At 42.3% G+C, this 24,095-nt stretch overlaps 2 protein-coding genes across 2 annotated transcripts; both read left to right on the top strand.

The window, feature by feature from the left end:
• Positions 1-2,838: 2,838 nt before the first annotated feature.
• LOC131642555 (uncharacterized) lies at positions 2,839-9,324 on the top strand. Its single transcript, XM_058912797.1, has 12 exons — positions 2,839-3,400; positions 3,939-5,173; positions 5,311-5,480; positions 6,141-6,310; positions 6,424-6,492; positions 6,786-6,858; positions 7,377-7,533; positions 7,631-7,922; positions 8,029-8,143; positions 8,241-8,404; positions 8,648-8,722; positions 8,816-9,324. The coding sequence occupies exons 1-12, from the start codon at positions 3,026-3,028 to the stop codon at positions 9,002-9,004; spliced, it is 3,084 nt and encodes a 1,027-aa protein (XP_058768780.1). The 5' UTR covers positions 2,839-3,025; the 3' UTR covers positions 9,005-9,324.
• Positions 9,086-20,818, top strand: LOC131642566 (uncharacterized). The gene is made up of 4 exons (XM_058912804.1): positions 9,086-9,224; positions 9,546-10,223; positions 10,335-10,367; positions 12,403-20,818. Exon 4 carries the CDS (start codon positions 15,264-15,266, stop codon positions 17,196-17,198), a length of 1,935 nt encoding a protein of 644 aa, XP_058768787.1. The 5' UTR covers positions 9,086-9,224; positions 9,546-10,223; positions 10,335-10,367; positions 12,403-15,263; the 3' UTR covers positions 17,199-20,818.
• The last annotated feature ends 3,277 nt before the right edge of the window (positions 20,819-24,095 follow it).

Raw genomic sequence — 24,095 nt, 5'->3', positions numbered from 1 at the left:
AGCTCTTCACTCTTTTGCAATCATGTTGAAAAATTGTGGCTGCTAACCGACAACCACCAAACACCGCCTTGGACTGACTCCACAACAAACAGATTAGCAGATGCATTTAATTGCATTGTAATGCATCAATGCTTCCTCAAGACTTTTTCTTTCTTGTGAGCAAAAGGTGCTTCCTCAAGATTTTTTCTTTCCTGTGAGCAAAAGGGAACCTAAAATGGTTGTCAAATTTTATGGTAGCTTCAGATTATACCATGGGCTCAAAACCAAAAGCAGAAAGTGTCTTAATATCACCTGCAAATGTCATCACTTTTTGCTTCATTCAATCTCTATTTTCCACCCACCACCAATTAATTCAGCTTGATAATAGAATAATTCAATGTTTTGAAAATGGCAAAATATCATATCATGCCATAGTACAAAACTAAGAATCGTATTTTGCACAATAGTTTTGGTTTTCAAAGAAGCAAGTAATCCTTCTATTGACTGCTGCTTGCAACATTTTCTTTCCTGAAAACTCACAACTGTTCCTTGAACTCTTTACTCTTTTCAAAGTTGGCTTTTCTCTTCACAGCTTTCTGATTAAACACAGAATTATTACATGTCAAGGAAAACCAGATTAAAGCAAAGAACTTTAAAATAAAAAATACCGAAAAGATAATAAAATTTAAAAACCTCACTTCTGCTCAGAAGCAACGATCCAATTTTATTTTTAAATTTGTACATTCGCCAAAGAATTTTGCAACAGGGTGTTCCACATGACACTTTTGAAACTCCTCAATAATCTACATAAAAGCATAGCCTGAATCAGAGTATGCTATAATATAATATACTTGTTCATATTTGCTGAATCATATATGATAACTTTCATTACCAAAAGAATAAGAAAATGATCTAAACTTCTAAATTGAGTAAACTCACGAATTAATTCTAAAGTCCACTATGATCTGCCAATATTTATATTGTAAAAATATTTATGACAATATAAATCATAAGCAAATCCAACAACAACAACCAAGTTTTATCCTCTAAATAGGGCCGACTACATGGACCAATTTCCGCCATAATGTTCTCTCCAGAACTATTCTTCTATCCAAATCGTTAATCTTGAGGTCTTTCTTAATAATTTCTTATAGTTTTTCTAAGTCATCCTCTATCTCTAACTGTTTGACTTCTCTTCATCTAATCTACTAATATATGCTCCTTACCACAAGATCTACGGGTCTTCTCTCTACATGCCCAAACCATCTAAGTTTATTTTCCACCATCTTTTCTATATGTACTACCTCAACACTCTCTAGTATTATCATTTCTAATTTTACTCTGCCTAGTCTTAGCACACATTCGACGCATCATCCACATGTAACAATATTTCCTGCTGGAGATTGGACAACAATAATAATATTTACAACTAGGGAATGGAATGGACTAATTGAACTTGAGGAGCCCAATTGTCATTGAAAATAGAAATAATATCGTTCATAGTACAAAGATCAATTTGAATATTTACAAGACACTCCCAAAGTTTCCATTTCTACATGCAATGCAATGAAAAATCAAAATGGTCAGAAGTTTCTGATAGAACAAGGACATTCTCATCATCCCCCCTTGTGAGCTTGGTCTAAACTCATATAGTCCCCGACGATCCCACCTGCTAGATCTTGCATTGCTTAGAGATGTATTCATAACAGAATTCCTACCGACTACAACCTTATACACCGCAGTTGCACAATGGTATTTTTACCACATTTTCAACTACTAATAGCCATGATCACATGAAATTGATCTTAAGCAACAAGTACATTATTAAGAATAACAATGAGATCATAAACACTTCTAATAACAATTAATTAAACATTAAAAAAAAGAATAAAACAAAGAAACTCACTTTAGGCACATAGGGTGTTTGTGCAAAGTCAAAGAAGGATGCATCTTCTCTCAAACAACCAAATCAATCGGCAACACCTTCTCCTACAATTCAACCACCAACATCTATCATGAAAACTTCTATAAAATCCATTGCAAAAAAAAAAAATCGAAACTTTTACAGCAGTAAAAGAATAGAATATACGAAGAAGAAAGATACGGAATCGGTTAAAGTGAAATTGAACGGAAAAAGCGAAAATAAAACTCATTAGAACTTACGAGAGAGAAAATAGCGATTGAGGGAAGGGTTAAGGCAGAGTTTTAGAAGGTGATGCTGGGTGTGAGGGTCCTGGAGAAGGTGGAAGAACAAAAGCAATATCTCGTGAAATCATTTTTACAGTCGCTGGAAAAACCGAAACTGATAGGAGAAGAAAGCTGAGAAATGAGAATTTGGGAAATGGAGAAATATGGAGAGAGCAATTAAGAAATTGACATAATACAATAGATAAATTGAAACAACAATTGAGAAATACAAAAAGATAGAGATGCTGAAACACTGCAGGGAGAGATATGTACGAAACACAAATCGTACCAAAAGTAAAAATATTTTTGACATAGTAAAATTTTTTTTGACATTGTGAAAACAAAATCACCTATAACTAATTTTAGATGTTCTCAAGTTTATTTTAATAAATCTTAAGCATTTATTTAATCTTATGGCTATTTTAAGAGGTCTCACCGGTGAGGGACTTAATTGAGCCCTCACCCTAGACTTAACCATTAAATTTTAATTTAATTTTTTTAATATTTTGTATTTTTTTATATTGTTTATAGATTTCAAAATCAAATCAAGAGGCACCTAGTTTTAGTCTTTTTAGAAAAAGATTTTATTATTATTAGATTTTTTTTTTTTAAGTTTTACGAACAAAAAAAATTGGCCCCAAATGCTCATCTATAGTTAAATCAAAACACTCAAAGCATTGACACGCTTGTAAGGCACGTGGGATTGCAGTTAGATGTAGGTCAAGTTCTGAATCTAATCCAATCCAATACAGAACCTCCTGTGCGTGCCACAAACGTTCGCTGTTCTTCCGTACTAGCTTCATATTCAATCACAAAAACCTACAAACCCTAACCCTAACCCTAATTCTCCCCTCCAATCATGGCCACCGATGGCCACGACTCTCGACGCAAGCATCACCGATCATCCTCTCCGGACGACCACGACAAATCCTCAAAGCGTCATAAGCACCGTCACCATCATAGCCACCGTCATCGCCATGGAAGTAAAAAACGCGATGAGGAGATTCAATACGATGGCGAAATTGTTGCCGCGGTTCCTTCTCCAAGTCCTGTTTCTGATCCTGCTTCGCATAATCATCCCCCTGATGATGATGTTGAGGAGGGAGAGATTCTCGATGACGAGCCTTTGGGCGGTGAGGTTGGAATTGGAAAGAAGCAGATTGAATCTGATGTTGAATCTGGGGAAATTGAGGTGAAAGAAGATCGAGATCTTCGATCTGAGAAGAAAAATCCGGTATGATACGATCGAATCGGATTGTTTTATTATATTATCTTTTTCAATTTCAATTTCAATCCTGTGTATTGCTACACGTGACATCTGTTTGGTTGCTGATAAAGCCGAGACCATTGAAAAAGATTTCAAAGAAGTTTGTTTTGATTTGGTTATAAACAATTTATTTATCTCAGCAGTATTAACGATTTTCCAGTGTGTATCTCTTTATCTCGGTGACCAAACAGAGCACTGTGATTTTTTGTTTTGGGAATGTATAATGAGTTTTTTTATTCGTGAGAGCTTGTTAGAGTACCCTGTCAGTGTTTCATAGATATCTAAGAACCTGGTTGCACTGCATGACATAAGTGAAAGAAGTCTCTCTAGGCGTTTCAGTGAAGACTGGTGGCTTACAGTTAATTTGTAAGAGCTGGTTATGTGTTTTATAAATTTATTTTTGCATATATGTAATGATTTAAATGCATTGTTTACTTTATTTAGCATTACTTTGAGTATTGTAATATTCAACACTTGAGCTCAATTAATTCTCTATGCTGGTCAGGGACTTATTGCTAAAAGTTTGAAAACTGAAAGTGAGGACTTCAACAATGATAGATTTATTAGGCCTACTTCCGATGCAGACGATGGGAAATGGCGTCAGAGGCATATTGAATCTCGAAGTCATGAAGATGATGATTCTCCAAACCACTCGAGAGATGAAACTCAAGTTGGGAGGGATGTTCGAGCTGGTACTGATTCTTTGGGCAATGGGTATTTAGATGTTAAGTCTTCTAAAGGGGATAAGTGGCAGAATGGGGAGTTTGGACATTTTAAAGGAAATGAGAAACTAAAAGGTGACTATGATGATGAAGCACTGGAGGCTATTAGAAAGAAGGAAAATTCCCACAAGAATGCCATTGAAAGTGGAGAAGAAAAGCATAGAATGCCAGGTAATTCTCCTTTGCACGATGGATACAGAAGTCGATCAAGATCAATTGGCCATACAAGAGACAGGTCTCGTTCTCGCAGTGCTGTAGAAGAGTATGTCCATCCCAGTAGCAGGCACTCTAGGGAACATGGTTCCCTTTATTATACTAGCAGACATAAGACTGAATATGATCTTGATGAGGAAAGAGTGAGTGCGTACAGAAGGGAGCATCGTCACAGCAGTAAGGATTTGGTGGAGGATGATAAACCGGAACACAGTACTAGGTATGACAGTCGGGATGTCCGGGATAGGGATAGGGCTACCCACAGGAGTAGGGACAGAGATATGGATAGAGATTTGCACAGAGAAAAGAAGCGAGAGGAAACATGCAGGAATAAGGAGGTTGATTGGGTGCGTAGAAGGGAGAAAGAACGTGGAAGGAGCCACGACAGACATAGAAGCGACATTGAAAAAGATAGGAGCAGGGAAAGGGATGAGGGCAGGGATAGGAGAAGAGAAATGGAAAGACATAGGAGCAAAGACACAGTTTATGAGAGGGATAGGAGAAGGGAATTGGAAAGAGATATGAGCAAGGACAGAATAGGTGGTGAGAGAGATAGAGACTGGAAGAGTGAATGGGATTATAGGACCCGGGAAAGGGATAATATTAAGGAGAGGGAGAGACGAGATGATAGATATCGACACAATGACAAAGATGTTCCTAATGGTAAGGATAAGCATATGCGTCGTGAGGATGGCAATGACAGTGGGGACAGATATAAGAAACATTCAAGACATGAAGAAAATGGACACCACACAGATAGAAAAAGGAACTATACCATGGAAGAGGATGGAAGGAAACCCAAAGGGTATATTTCTTTTTTACTATTTTTTTGTTTGTTTCTAGTATGGGTTTTTCTAGACATTTATCTTTTGTCCTCTTTTAACTCTTTGTGCAATGTCATGCTTATTTTGATTTGATTTTGATGTATATTGATTGCTGCAGTGAGATTGAACAAGATGATGTAGACGAGGATACATTGCAACTACCTGAGCAAGAAGAGGAAGATCTGAACAGAATAAAAGAGGAGAGTAGAAGAAGAAGGGAAGCTATAATGGAAAAATACAAAAAGCAGAATCAGAAATTAGAACAAGCAGCTGGAAATGAAGGAAAAGGTATTGTCTTCTTCTTTTCTTATAGGTTTGAGTGAGGCAGATATAGTTACAGTACTATTGGTCATAATTTATATTTCATTAATTTTTGCATTTATCAATGTGTGGTAATTGTCTTTATCTATAACCTGCTTGTCACCTTTTTAGCTTTAAGATGATGACTCCATATTTCAGATCATGCATATTTTTTTCCTTATAAAAAACCATGCTAAACAAAGTTTACACAAAGGTGTGTGTGTGGCTTATAGCATTTTTTGACCCCATAGAGTCATGTTATGCCTTCTGCTCTTGTTAATGGAAGAGGTGTTGCTTTTGCTAATGACTTTGAGATGTTAGATTGGGCTAGTTGAATAACTTCTGTATTGCTATTGATAGTATGTTTTGGTCCATGCTAAAAGTAGAAACGTTCAGTGTGTTTATACATTTGAGTTTAATTACAGTTGAATTAGAAAGGTTTGACATTCTTTTGTTAACTCATGTAAATTATATTTTTAAAATTACACGATATGTTCTCATGACACTGAATTTTGAAAGTACATAATAAATTTGAGCATTGGATGAAATTGCATATACATTAAGGTATTAACTAGTCTTCCATTTTCTGCCCTTATTGTCCTCATTGTATTTGAGACTTCCTCTAACGTTGTAATACACCATTATTAGGCAAGGATGTGGAGATTCATACTGACATTTTTAAAGCAGTTGATGGTAAGAGTGATGATGTTGATAATGTGGAACCATCATTTTCTGTTGGGAAATCTCCACCGGAAAATGTAAATGTCGGCTCAGAGAAGGTACTTGGTGCTGGGGGCCTAGGCGAGGGTACTCCTAAGGTTTGTCTTAAATTCGTCTTATGTTTGAAAATGATATCACAAAAAGTAGATGGAAGTTTCATACATATTTCTATTGGATTTGAAGCTCATTCACTCATTCATAACACTTGCAGAGTGAAAGGTCAGCTGACAAGTATTGTGATGATATATTTGGTGAGACACCAACTGGAGTTCGGAAATCGGTAAGTGTTTTATTAGACTATTTAAAATTTGTAGCAACTCATGATATCATTTCTGATTATGGATGGATCACCTTTATGGAATGGTAATATATGAAATCCTGTCATCCATGGCCTTTTCCCCATTTTACTTTTCTCTTTCTCTCTGCCTTCTCTGTAAACATGCTTTGGTATATATCTTGTTCATTTTTTGGTATTCTTTTATGCTTAACTAGAGTTGTTAAACCAATTGTTTATTCTTGTTGATTTGGTGCTATATTTTCTTGTTATAATTAAATTTTCTAAGTCCTTTTCAGGGAAAAGGAGATGGATTATTAATTGAGAGGGTTGGCCTGCATGACAACTGGGATGATGCAGAGGGCTATTACAGTAAGTAATTCATTTGACTATATCTAGCTGTCATGATCATTTTCTTTTGATTTTTGAGTTGTGGTGGCAGAGCCTGATTAGTTTTTTGTTCCATGTGATGTGTTGGACCGAAAATTAGTTTTCTAGGTAACTTCTACAATATTTGGTTGTGGTAGTTGAATTTTTTTACATGTTCTTTCAAATGTGATGGCATGGATTTTCCATCAAAATTTTTATGGTGTGATTTTGATGATTTTTGAAGGAATGGAATAGGTTGGAAACTTAACTGCAATTTAAATACCCTTAACAAGCATTTTAAGTTGTTACCAAAATGTTGTTGTTCAGCACTCAAGCACTTGAGTAGCTTTTTCTGAGGCATTTCCTGTGGATCTGTTCTTCCAAAATCAGCCAAAGTATGATGTGGAAAATCTTTGGGGAAATCTATTCCTGTTGAAATTGTTTGTTGGTTATTAGGTCTAATATCCTTGGAAAATCTTTTTTCCTGTTCGATTGGTTTATGTTCTGATATTTCAATGCAGGTTATCGTTTTGGGGAAATACTTGATGGCCGATACGAAGTTACTGCTGCACATGGGAAGGGTGTCTTTTCAACAGTTGTACGAGCTAAGAATCTGAAAACTGGTAATGGTGAGCCAGATGAAGTAGCAATAAAAATTATTCGTAATAATGACACCATGTGAGTGATTTTTTCAGTGTATCCTTAATTAATCTATTTTTCATTTTTGGGTAGTAGAGTCTCTTACTCATTGTTATATTTCTGATGTGTGGATTAGGTACAAGGCTGGTTTGGATGAGTTGGTCATTTTAAAGAAATTAGTAGGTGCAGATCCGGATGATAAGCGTCATTGTGTTCGTTTCCTTTCAAGCTTTAAGTATAGAAATCATCTATGTTTAGTTTTTGAATCTCTAAATATGAATCTGCGTGAAGTTTTAAAGAAGTTTGGTCGCAATATTGGCCTTAGGCTAACTGCTGTGAGGGCATATGCAAAACAGCTTTTTATTGCACTGAAGCATCTCCGTAACTGTGGTGTTCTGCACTGTGATATAAAGCCTGACAATATGTTGGTATGCCTAAAATGCTGTTGTGTTTAAATTGATTCTTTTCATAGTTTTTTTCCTACCAAATAGACATTCATTGTCTAACTTTTTATTTCAATTTCCTTTTTGCAAGGTGAATGAAGCCAAAAATGTTTTAAAGCTTTGTGACTTTGGGAATGCCATGTTTGCTGGTAAAAATGAAGTAACACCATATCTCGTGAGTCGCTTTTATCGTGCCCCTGAAATAAGTAAGTACTGTTCATTAGACTTTTTATTGCATTATCCCAACCACGTTTTCTTAGTCACTTATGATTAACAGCTGGGCTTTTGAATGTTTCTTTGCAGTTCTTGGCTTGCAGTATGATCATCCATTGGATATTTGGTCTGTAGGCTGTTGTTTGTATGAATTGTATACAGGGAAGGTTCTTTTTCCAGGGCTCACAAACAACGACATGCTACGGCTTCACATGGAATTGAAGGGCCCTTTTCCGAAAAAGATGCTCCGTAAGGTAAACTTACTGTTTAATGTATTGTTTATCATTACAGTTTGAGTCTTATGACACTTTTTAAATGACACTCTCGACCAATTTAAAAAATACTACTTGATGCTAGTTTTTGGGCCTGTCATTTTCTGTCTGTTGCTATTTTAATTTCCAAACTAACCTTTTATATGATCTGTAAATTGAAATTTTGGTATCAACAAATTTTGTGATTGTATTTATACCAACTTGTTTTTTGTTCTCTCTTTGCAGGGAGCATTTACTGAACAACATTATGACCAGGACCTGAGTTTTCATGCCACAGAGGAGGATCCTGTAACAAAAAAGGTGAGCTAAACTTATGATTGTGTTTTGAAATATTATGCTGTTAATAATAAATGGTTTTTTAGTCTGAACAACGTTTGTAATGTTATTTCCTAGACCATAAAGAGGATGATTCTTAACATAAAGGCGAAAGATATTGGAACGATCATCACTGGCTCTCCTGGGGAGGATCCAAAAATGTTGGCCAATTTTAAAGATCTTCTAGATAAAATTTTTGTCTTGGATCCGGACAAGAGGTTGACAGTCTCACAAGCATTGAACCACCCATTCATCACTGGCAAGTGATCAATGTTGCAAAACTTGACTCTCTGAAATGATATTCACTGATATTTGTACATATTTATCCAATTGATATTAAGGTTCTAATCATATGGCACTATTTATCTTCTCTGTACGACCCAAGGAGTATCATCACAGTTGTTAGCCTCTTGAAGTGAAAAAAGTGTGATGTCGCTAAAGGCGTACACTTAACTGGCCATTCTCGGTGGAATGTACTGTTTCTATTGTAAGACAACTTGCCAATGGCAGTTTTTCTTTTCTGCAGATGTATTTGTACTTGAAACACTACTCTTGCAATTAAATCCATGGAAATTTTACTTTGAGAAGTTTAGTTTTGTATTCCATTCGAGAAGATACTTATTTATTATTTTATCTGGTCTTTTTTACATTTCTTCTTTTTGCTAGTTTTCATAACCTTGTTGAATAATTCTTGCATTGATTCTGCTCAGATTCTCCTTAGTCGTCACTATTTCTGCAATGCATATTTCTTTTCCATTTCATGTAACTTCCTCGAATTCTGGAGAGTCTAATTGAATTTCTCATTCAGGAGACACCACGGGTTTGAGGCTTCCCTCCCATGCTTAGATGCATAAAAGGAACCCAGGAGAAGGTATCTTGGTTTGTTTATTGGGAGATTAAATTTTCCGTTTTAGAATGTATTATACTTTCCATGTAACTTGGTTTGTTTATTGGGTTTGTTATTGTGTTTGTTTACTGTGGATTGGAAATATATTAAGATGAGACTGAAGGCTCTTGCTTGAGTCATGAAAAAAATTTGACCTTCATCAATTATTCGTATTTTAGGTAGGTGCATAAATTAGGATGAGTGGTTAGTCTTGAACCTGCATTTTCATCCAGATGCAGGTTCCAGTACTACACAAGTCCCTTATTGCCACTGTTTTGAAGAAAATTCAGTGTTAGGGAAAGAATTAACTAGAACTGTGTTTTCCACTCTTCTTCTTTCTTCTCCTTAGTAATGGCCTGAGTTGGGCATATAGATGTTCAATTTATATAGTTGTACATGGGCATATAGATGTTCAATTTATATAGTTGTACTTGAGCATTTCATTTGGTCCGATGTCTTGATTTCTTAGTACTTAATTACTTTCTTAAGTTTGCCTTTATGTATCCTAATGGATTACTGTTGCATTTTATCCATGGCGGGTCAATCTGGAGTCATTTCTCTTGGATGTTTGGCTATGTTCTTGAAGCGTTTCTTATCTCGGTGAGCAATTCAATTCAATTCTTTCTTTTTTGTTAGGCTTGTGGGAAGGTTAAAATTGATACTGCTTTTATTTGATGAAATTTTAATGGTTTTGATTGCCTATCTTTTTAGGTAACGTATAATGCTCCTGCTGCTGCAACTTTTGTAAGTATATTGAAGTCCAATTCCTTCTCATCTTTATCAGTGTTAATTGCCTTGATCGTCCATGACATCCAGTTTCTTACGATGATAATACATATCACTTCTATTTTTACACGTTACATCAGTAGTTTTCTGCGGTGTTTTTAATGATGATGTTGGTGTTTGGAGCAAGATTTAATTTTATTCTCCTTATGTGATATGGCGTTTCTTCTCACATATATGCATGGTGATCTTGGTTTGTTCCTTATGTTTTGCATAATTTTATGCTCCCAAATTTATCAACTTGTTTGGTGGTTAGTCTTGTACTTTATTCTCGACAGTCAGTGATGACAATCTGAATTCCCTTATCTATTTATTTTAAATGATAGAAAGAACTCCTATTTTTGAAAATTTTGGTGCTACTGAGCTTCTTATGCTATAGTAGTGTCCTGTAAAGGGTGAGATCGATTGTTCTGTAGCATCTTTGCATACAAGAGGGTTTTCACAACTTACTGTTAAATATCTAAAATTATATATCATTGTCAAAGATGTGGCTTGTTTATTATACCTTGGAATCTATCTGATTTTTGTTGCATGATGTGTGACCACATAATTGTGTGATTTGAATTGAATTTTATCATGTCCAGAAGAAAGGAAAAAGAAATCCTGATTTCTATAGTAGGGTCTTGTTAAGGGTGAGATCGATTGTCGACGTATTGTAGCATCTTTGCAAACAAGAGGGTTTTCACAACTTACTTTTAGATATCTGAAATTATATTCATGGGTATGGGGAAAAGAACATGGATTAGAAGAGAGAATTTCTCCATAGAACCAATAAAAAAACCAATTGTCAAAGATGTGGCTTGTATCTACCTTGGAATCTATGTGATTTTTGTTGCATGATATGTGTGACCACATAATAGTGTGATTTCTTCTGTCATTCGGGGACATGATGGTTTTCCACAATGAATTGAAACTTTTTTTACAAATCATTTCAAGAAGAAAGGAAAAAGAAATTCTGATTTCTATCCTCTGATTTTTGAATGATTTCAAGAAAAATGCTACAATACTAATTTTATATAGTGATCGGTTTCCTTTGATAATGGAATTGAAAAGAGGTAATGGTGAAGAATTAATTTATTTAAGTGCAATAACTTAAATATTGATGTAGTTTCACCCATAAACTTTTAATGTCTTCCTCTTCGAATTGCTGGCCCTTTACATCATACCCACCCTACCTATCTTTTGGCGCGTGACATAATTAACTATATATATCTCACTGTTAAGTTTTTGGTAACAGTCTTTGTCTTTCTGTTTTGATATATCCTTAGGTAATCATATGTTTAAGGCTTTCTAAATTTGAGATCTTATCAATGACCTTGAAGGTTTTTGTTGGATTGGATTATAGAATCAGATTGAGTGAAAGATTATGTTTGCATTTTTAATTGCTTTAGGTTAGGTTTAGAAAAATCTACGTCTCACTTGTTAAATTGTGCAATAGAGTCTGGTTGCCTAGTTTAAAAACTATAGTTATTTTGAAAGCAACCAATAGATTCAATTTGGTTTCTAATCTTTTAGCATGGAATGTGCGATGCACATAGAAATATTCCTGAAGTATAGAAGAATTGAGTATTGCATTTTGAGGTGTGAATAAAAGAATATTTGTTATGATAACTTATGTTTCTCTGGTCAACATTTAAAAACAATCTACTACAAAAAAGTTCCCGGCTTCCCACATCTTTGGCATGATATTTTGTCATTCTATAACAGCGGTGAGTATTCTACATTTGCTTGTTTTTTTTAATATAGTTAATAATTAGGTCCCTTTTGTTGTCTTTAAACACGGACATCTTATGTGCTCTATCTAAAATGAGCTTGGAAGATTAATTTTAAAATGAATTTCATTTTTTTTTCCAGTTGTATTATTTAATAATTTAAGTGTATATTACTTCCAATATAAATAAAGGTAATTTAATAATATTATAATATTTTTTATCACTGTATTGTATTCATTAATAATTGTTCAAAACTCTAAAAGACCTCCATTTCAATATTTTAGTGTAGGAATTTGTAGTGTTTACAAATCTTGCTTGGGTGGTTGACTTCCTACAATTTCGACTGATTTCATGATATTCGTTATGATGTCCTTAAATAAGTTAAGGCCACTAGATGATTAACAATAGTTGTGCCGTGCAACTCTCTTGGAATCTTCAACAACCATGCTGGAGTAAAATAAGCCCTCTTTAGTCCATAGCATGATATTGAATGCTATAGTTTTACACGGAAAATTATTTTCTACAATTTCTATTGATTTCATGATATTCGTTATGATGTCCTTAAATAAGTTAAGGCCATTAGACGATTAACAATAGTTGTGCTGTGCTACTCTCTTGGAATCTTCAACAACCATGCCGGAGTGAAATAAGCTCTCTATAGTCCATACCATGATATTGTGAATGCCGTAGTTTTACATGAAAAATTATTTCTCCCTTTCTACAATAATTGATATATTTCTAAGAAAAGTGATTTTAAAAAGAATGGCATTTAAAATCAAATATATGTATTATTTGAACAGTACCCTCTAATTAATATTTGAGTCATCACTTTTAAGTTATTATTATCAATTATATATTTATATTTATGGTAGTGGCTAATACAATAATACTTGGTAATTGCCGGTTGGGTTAGATGGGTGCAAACTGTTGGTCCGGGTTCAACTTTTGGCAGCGACATTTATTTGTATTTCTTTGTAAGTATAAACAGATTGTTGATATTTATTAATTAACAACTTTAAAGATAAAAAATTACAATAACACTTGGTAAAGATAAGTAAAACTATTTTTCTTTTTTATAATAAAGGAAAAAAAAGAATCAATGTTTTATTCAAATTTTCATATTAACTATTGGTACAAATATTTCATCATGACTATAAGATTTTTTTTATATTCTCTTCGTATTGCTGCGCACATCTCATCCAATTTTTGAATTCTAACAAATTTTGAATGCTTACATTTTACATTTAATTATTTTTACACACTTTTAGTTTGAACATTTTAATTTTGAGTTCTTAGTGTGATAGGGTTTTTAACTTTTTATTGTTCTTTTGTTTTTTTTATCACTGGGTATTTTATTTTAGTACTTGTCAGATTAGACAATAATAAAATTGGACATTGAAAATACATATTTTAGTTTTTATTTTAAGAGATTAAAATTAATTAATCAACATATTATATATAACAAAAAGCCAAAACAAACTAACATAAAGTAAAAAGCATAAAGTTTTATATTAGTATGTAAAATAAAAATGAAAATATTTTCCATTTTTGAAAACTCTAGATATTTGTAGGAATTATTTATGTATGCAACTTTAATTTTAAACATTGAGGACCGATTTTCTTATTTGATACTATCAGTAGTTCGATATTTTAGTTTAAGTTCATTGTTACTGATCGTACCTGATCAGAAGAATCGTCAAGGCAGCAGAATCTGGCTTGGAGAGCAAGATGGGGGGGGTACCTGCAAGGTTCTCCGATGCTTAAGTTAGTAGCTATCAGAGAATGAGGGTTGAGAGTGAAGAATAGAATACCTGACCCTCTAGTGAAAGAGGGTATTTATAGTCCCCAACGCTGGGCCAAGGTTCCCTAATTGGGCCAAATCCAACTGGAGGCCCACGTGCTAGGGAACTGCCAGAACGTCCCATGCTAGGGCTGAGTCAGCAGGAGACTTACGTTCCGGATGATCATAGCGTAGGGTTCGGAGGTGGTTGACCGAGTTCCCCGCTGCGTGACGCGTGGTCTTCGCGCGTGGATAACTCCTTGACGGTTATCCAGTAAATGGGCCCAATGAATTGGGCCTGCTCGGCTAGTGAGAGGAGCTGGGTCTGCTCGGCCCAGGCCAGAACAGGAGCCCCCCAAGTCATTAGTCTTATGAGAGTGATGACTTTAGCCAAGAGGCTGGCCGAGCAAGAGCACGAATGTTGGTCGTCAATTGGGATCTCGTCGTACGACTACGTCTGCGAGGGAAAAGGTTGCTGCTGGGGATAAGAGCCAAGGGTGGTCGGATGGTGTCCTCGAAGACCCGTCGAGGAGATGGCTGTCCCTTGGTTTCCTCTTGGCATGCTTGGTTGCTGCTTGTCAGAGTGTGGCTGACAGGTGGCAGTTTTGGAGAGTGTCATCATTGCAGCGCCGTTTTTGGGTATAAATGCAGACTGCGCCGTTTGGGGTTTCCAAAGTTGTTTCGTGACGTGGCACCCTTTCGTGGATGGAGCTGCCTTGGGGGTGTAATCAATGATGGCGTCTCCTAGGCTGCCTAGGCTATCATGACACCCTTTGGCCTCCTTTCCCTATATAAAGAGCGAGAAGACCATTCATTTGTCACTTAACATTTTGCAAACCTACAAGACTCGCTCACAGCTCTCCTCTTCGTCTCGCACTTCTTTCTTCTGCTACTTCAAGTAAGTTCCTCGTCTCCTCCTTGCTTTTATTTGAGTTTTATGTTTTAGCTTCGAGTGCGGCGGGCAGGATTGATGAGTGCGTCGAGCAAGCTTCATGAGTTTGCCGAGTAGTCGTAGGAGATCGTAATTTCTTTCATGTGTTTGCCGAGTAAGATTTGAGTGAGCGGGACAGGAATAGTTGAATTAGACGTCCATGTTTTAGATTTAATAGTGAACAATTTGCGTGAGACGAGCGAAGGAGGCGGCCTGCCTCAGTTAGGGTGTGAGTTTGTCGGGGAGCTAGATGCACCTGCCGTCCATCGCCGTACGTGGCGGCTTTACTTTGCGGGTGCTTCTAATTTAGCTCGTCGTTGTCCGAGGGGGGTGGAATTCTCTCCTCGCCTCTTTTCCTCGCCCTTTCACTTGACTTGCGGTGGAAGGGTGGATTTGACCAGTCGAATTCACTGTTTCCTCTGCTTTTCAGGTAAATGGCCGACGAGAACAAAGACGATGTCGTCTTCGACATATCAGACGGGGATGAAGCTGTTGGTTGCTCGCAGGATGAGGGTGTTCCCGTCGTCGAGACTTCCCCGAGGAAACTTGAGGAATGGGTGGCCGTTGCTCCGAGGACGATTGCATCGCGCTTCACGAGCTGTCCCAAGGAAGCCTTTAACGTCATCGAGGACCTTGGCCAAGACGAGGAGCCTTCTTGGGGCGCCTTCGTGCCCAAATCTCACCAGAGAATCTGCTCGCAATTCCCCGGTCCCCGTTTCGCTATGTATGAGTTCGTCTTTAAGGAGGCTGGTCTCCGTCTCCCCTTCACTCATTTGCAACGGAGTGTCTTCAGTTGGTTGCGCCTGTGCCCGTCTCAGCTTCACCCCAACGCTTTAGCGTTCTTAAGGGCCTTTGAGGTCGTATGCGGGTACTTGGAGGTCGAAGCGACTCTGCCTCTTTTCTTCAGAGTGTTTCATTTGCAGAGGTTGCGTAATCCGGACGACAAGTGGAGTTGGGTGTCCTTTAAGCAGCCGAAGAAGCTGTTCGCCATTTACCAGGACTCGATCAAGCATTTCAAGAGTCGGTATTTTATAATTAAGCTGCTCACTCATGATGCCGAGAATCATCTGTTCGAGGAGCGCGAGTATATTGAGGATGGGGTGAGGACAGTGGGCCCAGCTGCTCGGTTCCCGTTAGAGTGGCAACCCGACCATTTCGAGCATGGGACTGACTATTACATCTTCTGGGACGAGGATCTCAATGAGCGCGATACGGGGGGGTATCAACGGCTCGCTTCTTTCGTGGACGGGTTTAGACCAGCAGTATGTACCTATCCCAACGGGGATCCCTTAGTCGAGGAAGATGGAGGTCCTATGCTGGAGCCTCGACATATCAACACAAAAGCCATCCTCGAGTGTGGGAGTTACGGGGATGCGATAATTTTGTTAGGTGAGATAACTATTTCCTGTTCGAATAATATCCTTTCGGTTCTAACTCTTTATTTTGCAGGAAAAATGGCCGACCTGCATGACAAGATTGTGAAGATGAGGGCAAAGAACAAGGGGCCCATCAAGCTGACCGTGAAGCGATCTCGGGTAGAGGAGGTCAAGGCGGCTGTTGCGGGTGCGCCTGACGGTGGCTCCCCTTCATCGGTTGGGACGACTTCGGGGAGTTCTCCGGCCGGGAAAAAACAAAAGAACGAGGGGACTCCCGAACTCCGCCCCCTTATCAATGACAACCCGTCCGAGGAGGACATTGTGCTGCCCTCATGTACTCTGCACAGGGGGATCTTCTCCAAGAGGAATGTTTTGCTGGAGCGCGAGGAGGTGAGGCATATAGTCAGGCGTGATCGGACGGTCCGGGATAAGGACTTGTCCGAGGATCTTGAAGGAATGATGAGGGTGGCCGCCTTGGCCTTGGCCCTCAATGCCCAAAGAGTCTGCCCCCAGAAGGACTATGATGCTCTGCAGACCAAGTATGATGAGCTGGAGCACGAGTTCGAACAGTACAAGGATAAGTACGAGGTTCAGAGCAGCATCGTCGAAGACCTCTGCAAAGAGCGGAACAAAGTCAGGGATTTGGAGGCCGAGGGGGAAAGGCTCCGTGAGCGAATTGCCGAGCTAGAGAGGTCTCATCTCCCTGCTGCCGAGGAGGATGAGGACGAGAAAGCTTTGGTGACCCGCTCCCAGCTTCTGGGCAAGGTGAGGGAGCTGGAGGTTGACTGTGTTGCTACTCTGGGGGTTGGATTTAAAGCCGCAGTGGATCAGCTGAAAGTCCTCAGTCCGCGCTTGGTGACGAAGGGCATCGGTCTGTACAACAAAGTTGTGGACGGTCGGATTGAGTCCAATCCGCAGTTCGAGGACTGGGAAGATGAACAGGAGCCCCAGGGTGAGGACGACGGTGCCGAGGAGGATGATTGTGATGTCTAGACAATTTCTTGATAGTGGCCTGCGTGCCCGCCGTTTTGTGGCCTGCGTGCCCATGTTTTGTGGCCTGCGTGCCAATGTAGTTAGTTGGGCGATGCCCGGATAGTTTTTGTAATATTTGGATATCCCCGGCCAGTTTGGTCGGTTTTCAATATTGTTCTGCGTTTTATGTTCCAATATTTATGCTTATCTGTTAATCGAATATTTATGTTTGTGCTCGGCCGAGGTTTATGGCCCGGGCGTGTGGGAAACGGTCCGGGTGCGCAGAGCAGGTGTGCGCTATAAGCGAGCTCGAGGCCGCGGTCGGGGCCAGGTGCTCGCGGCGTGAACGATCCCATCGCGAGCTGGGGTTCTGCCGTGCAGGTACTTCCGCGGAGGGTCTGTGTGTAGGGCCCGCCGCGTAGTCGGCTTTGCCTCTTGGTAGGGTTATCCGACTGAAGCTGTCGTGGAGCGTACGCGCTTGTACCATGGCGCGAGTCCTTGCCCAGCTTTCCTCGTGTTTGTTACGAGCTGCCGGGCAGCGTTAGGTTGTTTCTAACTGTAATAGCGTCTGAGTTTTTCAGCGTTCCAAGGTCGAGCAAGTTTTTCGCCGAGAAGGTTTTCGAGGTAATATGCCCCGTTTTCGGTTTTATCGTATACTCGATACGGACCTTCCCAGTTCGGGGCTAGTTTGCCCTCGCGCGAATCTTTCATGTTTCTGCGGAGGACCAAGTCTCCAATTTCGAACCCGCGTTTGATAACTTTAGTGCTATGGCGTAAGGCTATTTGTTGTTTCAGTTTCGCTTCTCGGAGGGAGGATCCTGTCCGGATTTCCTCGACCATGTCGAGCTCTTCTCTCATAGCTTCGTCATTGAGTTCCTCTTCGAGAGGTGACTCAGTTCGACGAGATGGTTCTCGGATCTCTACGGGGATCACGGCTTCAGTGCCGTAGGTTAACCTGAACGGTGTTTCGCCTGTGGTCGAGTGTGGGGTCGTTCTGTACGCCCAGAGGACGCTGTGTAACTCTTCGACCCAAGCCCTTTTTGCCTCGCCCAACCTTCTCTTCAGTCCACGAGAATGACCCGGTTGGCGGCTTCAGCTTGTCCGTTCGTTTGAGGGTGTTCGACCGAAGTGAAGTGTTGTTTCGTCCCGAGTTTGGTTACGAACTCCTGGAATTTTTTGTCCGTGAATTGGGTGCCGTTATCGGTAATGATCGCCTGTGGCACCCCAAACCGGGCGAGTATGTTCCGCTTATAAAAGCGGAGTACGTTTTGGGACGTGATTTTGGCGAGCGCTTCGGCTTCTATCCATTTCGTGAAGTAATCCACAGCGACCACTAGGTATTTATTTTGGTAAGACCCGACCGGGAAAGGTCCGAGGAGGTCCATTCCCCATGTGGAGAAAGGCCAAGGCGAGGAGAGAGATTTGAGCTCGTTCGGGGGCGCCAGGTGCATGTCAGCGTGTCGCTGACATTTATCGCATTTCTGGACGTATTCTTTGGCATCTTGCTGCATGGTCGGCCAATAGTAGCCGGCCCTGAGGGCTTTCCTCGCCAGTGATCGTCCGCCGAGGTGTTGGCCATTGATTCCTTCGTGAAGCTCTTGGAGTACCTCAAGTGCTTGTGAGGCGTCGACGCATTTGAGGAGAGGGATGGAGAAGCCTCGTCGGTACAGTTTGTGTTCGAGGATAGTATACGAACAGGCTCGTCTTTTAATCGCCGAGGCTTTCTTTGCCTCAGCGGGGAGTTCGTCTTTCGTGAGGAAGTTATATATTGGGGTCATCCAGCAGTGGTCGTCCCCGATAGCGAATATTTGTGGAGCCCGCGCGTTTTCGCCTATGCTTGGCCTGGGTAGGATTTCTTGGATGACCGACTTGTTTCCTCCTTTCTTTCTCGTGCTCGCAAGTTTGGATAACACATCGGCGCGCGAGTTGTGTTCTCGGGGGATATGCTCGACTTCTGCTTTGATGAATTTTTTCATCTTGTCCTTGACGAGCATGAGGTACTCGGCGAGTACGTCGTTTTTGGCTTGGTAATCGCCGCTGATGTGGGATGCGACGAGTTGGGAGTCTGTGTAGATCTTGACCTCGCGCGCGCCCACATCCTCGGCAAGTCTCAGACCTGCAAGGAGGGCTTCATATTCGGCCTGGTTGTTCGACGTGTTGAAAGATAGGACTAAAGATACTTCGATGATGAGTCCTTCATCGTTTTCTAGGATAATTCCTGCCCCGCTTCCTGAATTGCTTGAGGCGCCATCTACGTAAATGGTCCATTTGTTCTTGGTCGGATCCGGGGAGTCGGCCATCGAGGTCATCTCTGCCACGAAGTCTGCCAAATCCTGAGCTTTAAATGCCTTCCTGTTTTCGTACTGTATGTCGAACTCCGATAGCTCGAGGGACCACCTCAGCATCCTGCCTGCCATATCTGGTCGGCTGAGGAGTTGCTTGATGGGTTGATCTGTTCGGACGAAGATGGTGTGGGCGAGGAAATAGTACCGCAGCCTTCTGGCCGCTATTACTAGGGCCATGGCGACTTTCTCGATCTGTTGGTATCGCACCTCGGGGCCTTGCAGGGCTTTGCTGGTGAAATATACGGGCTTTTGCCCGCTTTCGTTTTCTTGGATCAAAGCCGCGCTGACTGCCTCGTTTGAAACAGCTAAGTACAGGCATAGAGGCTCGTTGTTATCGGGTCGAGAAAGGACGGGCGGTTTGGAGAGCACTTGTTTGAGGTGTGAAAGTGCTCGCTCGCATTCCTCAGACCATTCAAAGGTCGCTTCTTTTCGTAGTAGTTTAAAGAAAGGGAGTGCGTGTTGGGCGGATTTTGCGACGAAACGCGATAGTGCGGTGAGCATCCCGTTCAAGACTTGGATGGATTTTTTATTGTTAGGAGTGGGTAGTTCGGAGAATGCTCGGCATTTGTCCGGGTTGGCTTCTATTCCTCGTTCGGTCAAGTAGAAACCGAGGAATTTGCCTACGCGGACGCCGAAAGTACACTTCTCCGGGTTGAAGCGCATCTTGCAGGATCTGGCCCGCTCGAACACCCGCTCGAGATGTGAGGTGTGGTCGGCGTCCTCTCGAGATTTGACGATCATGTCGTCCATATATACCTCGAGGGTGTCGCCGATCTCTCCTCGGAAAACTTTGTTCATCATCCGTTGATACGTGGACCCAGCGTTTTTGAGGCCGAATGGCATTACGTTGTAGTAATAGTTGCCCGACTCCGTCATAAACGCTGTGCACTGCTTGTCGCTCCTCGTCATGGGGATTTGGTTGTAACCTGAATAAGCATCCATAAAAGACAATAGTTTATAGCCGGCCGAGTCGTCGACCAGTCTATCAATGTTAGGTAAAGGATAGGCGTCCTTTGGACATGCCCGGTTAAGATCGGTATAATTAACACACATTCTCCATTTTCCATTAGATTTTTTAACAAGTACAACGTTTGAGAGCCAAGTAGAATATTTGGCCTCGGAAATAAAATTTGCCTCTAGGAGGTCTTTTACAGCTTTCTCGGCAGCCTCCGCTTTCTCGGGAGACTGCCGACGCCTACGTTGAACTACGGCCTTCGCGGCTGGATTGATGGAGAGGTGGTGGCAGGCGACCTCGGGGTCGAGTCCGGGCATTTCTGCGGCGCTCCAGGCGAACAAGTGTGCATTGGCTCGAAGGCAGGCCATGAGTTGCTTCCTTGGTAGATCTGGGATGCCCTTGCCGATCTTTACTGCTTTATCAGGATTGTCGCCCAGGGGGACCAACTCGAAATCTCCGTCGGGGATAGGTCGGACGGGATGAGTTGCCTTTGATTGCGTTTCTTCCCCGATCTTCAGTTCTTCCTCTGTAAACCGTGCATCAAGGTCGACTGAGCTGACGTTGGTTGTCTGATGCTGGTCTTCTCGAGGATGTTTGTCTTCGGCTCTTGGCTTTTTGTTGGAGTTGGTCGGAGGGGCGATCAGTTCTAGTCCTTTGACGGAGGCGTCAAAGATTCTCCTGGCAGCTTCGATATCGGCGTTGATGGTGGCCACTCGTCCTGTCCTCGTGTAAAACTTCATCTTTAGGTGAACAGTGGAGGGCACGGCGGTTAGCTCGGCTAGAGTGGGGCGCCCGATAATGCAATTGTACAGGGTTTTGCAGTCGATCACCAAGAATCTGGTTTTGACTTGCCTGGAGGCTTCCCCTTCTCCGAAGGTGACAATCAGCTCGACGTAACCCCATGGTTTGGTGGTAGCTCCGTTGAAACCTTGGAGGTCCGAACCCACATAGGGAGTGAGATGTGAGTCGTCCAGCTGGAGTGTCTGGAAGAGGTGGGAGTACATGATGTCGACCGAGCTGCCTTCGTCGACCAAGACCCGTCGGACGTCGAAGTTCGCCATTCTAGCTCGGACGAGCAGGGGGATTGTGGCGTTTGGAGCTCCGCCGGGCAGTTCCTCCAGGTAGAAAGTGATTGGCTCTGATTTTCCCCGGAACTTCCGCAGTGTGGGGCCGAGGTCCGCGTTGGCGCTGAGCAACTCATCGAACTTTCTCTTGACTGAACTGATGGTGAGGGAGCCTGGATCCCCGCCGTTGGAGACGACCATGGTGAATGGGAAATTTTCCCATTTGCTGAGTGCGGTGAGGATCTCGGCTGATGGCATGAAATCCTCTGGGCGAGTGACGGACAGTGCTACTTGTAGTGGCCTGTTATCCGGCGAATTCCCTTCGTCAGAGTTTCTGTGGTCGTCCCTTCGGGAAGGTTCCCCTTTCTGTGTGTATTTTGAAAGGCGGCCCTCCTTGATCAGTGTTTCAATTGCATCTTTGAGATGGATGCATTCTTCGGTCAGATGGCCGTGACTTCTATGGTATTTGCAATACTTTGATTTGTCGGTTCCCGGCCTTGCGGGGTTCGACTTTGGGGGCCTGATGTTTGATTTCTTGAAGTCGGTGTTCTGGCATTCGGCCAGGATCCTCTCCCGCGAGGTGTTCAGAGGGGTGTAGTCATTGAAGCGACCAGATGGTCCTCGGCGCTCTTTGATGTCGAGAGACATGTCGTCTTTCCTTTTTTCATGCCCTCTCTTCGAACATGGGTGCTCGTAGTTTGAACTGCGAGCGGCGTCACTGCCTCGCGAGGCTTTGATGGCAGCAGCCTCTCCTTCCTCGAACGCGATGAACGCTTGAGCTTTGCGAAGGAGGGCGTTCATGGAGTGGACCTTTTCAATCTTAATGGCCTTCTTAAAGTCACTGCCGGGGAGAAGTCCTCGTTCTAAGAGGTATCTCTTCATGTAGTCTTCTGTTTGTACTTGGACGGCCTCCTTGTTGAACCTGTCGAGGTAATCCCGAAGAGGTTCATTGGGCCCTTGTATCACGGCCTCGAGATTGGCCTCTGATTTTGGTTGTCGTCGGGAGGCTGTGAAATGGCTCAGAAAAAGTTCCTTGAGGTCGGTCCAGGAATGGATGGAGTTGGGGCGGAGGTTTCTGTACCAAGTCATTGCTCCCTTCCTGAGGGTGGTCGGGAAGATGCGGCACTTGATAGAGCCCTTGACGACGTGGTAGTCCATGACCGCTTCGATGCTCCGAATATGGTCGTCGGGGTCAGTGGTTCCATCATACTGGTCCAACGCCGGGGGTTTTTCCATCCCTCGAGGAAGGCGGGCTCTTCGGATGTTCTCGGACAAAGGGCTGCGGAAGTCTTTTTCGTCGCTTGGTCTTGGTGAAGTTGAATGTCTGCCTCGCCGGGGTCTTTCCTGGTCATTGTTGGGACCAGCGCGATTATCCCGAGGAGAGGGACGCTCGCGGGGTTTCAGCACAGCCTTGGAGGGGCCCTGATGACCCTGCTCGGGGGAGAGACTTCTTGCTTCAGTGGCCTCTGGTCTCTGGTTCTTCCTGCTCTTTCTCGGTGGAGAGCGGGAATATGATCTCCGACGGCGGTGTCTTCTAGGTGGCGAGCGTGAAGAAGATGGGGAACGCCGGCGGTGCCTCCTCGGAGGTGAGCGCGAGGAGGAATAGGAGCGCGACCGGTAATGTCTCCGCGGAGGGGAGCGGTACCGTCGCTTCCTTTCCAGCTCGTGGATACGGTCGTCCTGAAGTCGGAGGAGGATGTTCGTCTTTTGCATTTCTTTGAGCAGGAGGACAGTGACGGGGTCAGCATCCTCGGGGATGTTGAGCGGTTCCTCCTCTTCTACATGACGGGTCCTCTGCCTGTCGGAGGTGTGGGTGAATGAGGAAGCAGCGTGCCCGTCTCTGGCGTCGGTCTCATTCTCATTCTGGGGGCGCTCAGGCTCATTGTGGGTTTGGGCCTGCTGGTCTTCCCCGTTCTGAACGTGTCCCTCGGGAGGGTTTTGTTCGACATTCTGAACCTGTTGGAGGCCCTGCAGCTGCTGGACGTTCTGGACCCGCTGCCTCCTAGGTTGCGAAGTCTCATGTCTCGACCTTCCCTGTCCGGCAAGGGCATGTTGAGGTTCTTCTTGCCGGCGGCGATTCGTCACCTCGCGGGTGGAATCTTCGATCATATGTTCCAGGAGGAAGGGGTCGGAGCTTGGGATGTTGTTGTTAGCCATGACAATCGTGAAAGGTTATGCTTTGATCTTTGTTAAAGAAGGCGAAGCAAGGTTCCCACAGACGGCGCCACGGATCGTACCTGATCAGAAGAATCGTCAAGGCAGCAGAATCTGGCTTGGAGAGCAAGATGGGGGGGGGTACCTGCAAGGTTCTCCGATGCTTAAGTTAGTAGCTATCAGAGAATGAGGGTTGAGAGTGAAGAATAGAATACCTGACCCTCTAGTGAAAGAGGGTATTTATAGCCCCCAGCGCTGGGCCAAGGTTCCCTAATTGGGCCAAATCCAACTGGAGCCCCACGTGCTAGGGAACTGCCAGAACGTCCCATGCTAGGGCTGAGTCAGCAGGAGACTCACGTTCCGGATGATCATAGCGTAGGGTTCGGAGGTGGTTGACCGA

Source organism: Vicia villosa, linkage group LG1, assembly GCF_029867415.1.
Source record: "Vicia villosa cultivar HV-30 ecotype Madison, WI linkage group LG1, Vvil1.0, whole genome shotgun sequence".
Classification (NCBI taxonomy): domain Eukaryota; kingdom Viridiplantae; phylum Streptophyta; class Magnoliopsida; order Fabales; family Fabaceae; genus Vicia; species Vicia villosa.
Note: the sequence above shows the minus strand (reverse complement) of the source record. Positions and strands in the feature narration are given on the sequence as shown.

Excerpts from the sequence above, each read along its gene's own strand:
- LOC131642566 (XM_058912804.1), top strand. The coding sequence starts at position 15,264 with ATGGCCGACGAGAACAAAGACGATGTCGTCTTCGACATATCAGACGGG.
- LOC131642555 (XM_058912797.1), top strand. The coding sequence starts at position 3,026 with ATGGCCACCGATGGCCACGACTCTCGACGCAAGCATCACCGATCATCC. Across the intron at positions 6,493-6,785 it reads CAACTGGAGTTCGGAAATCG|GGAAAAGGAGATGGATTATT; the intron begins GTAAGTGTTTTA and ends AGTCCTTTTCAG. Across the intron at positions 8,723-8,815 it reads AGGATCCTGTAACAAAAAAG|ACCATAAAGAGGATGATTCT; the intron begins GTGAGCTAAACT and ends GTTATTTCCTAG.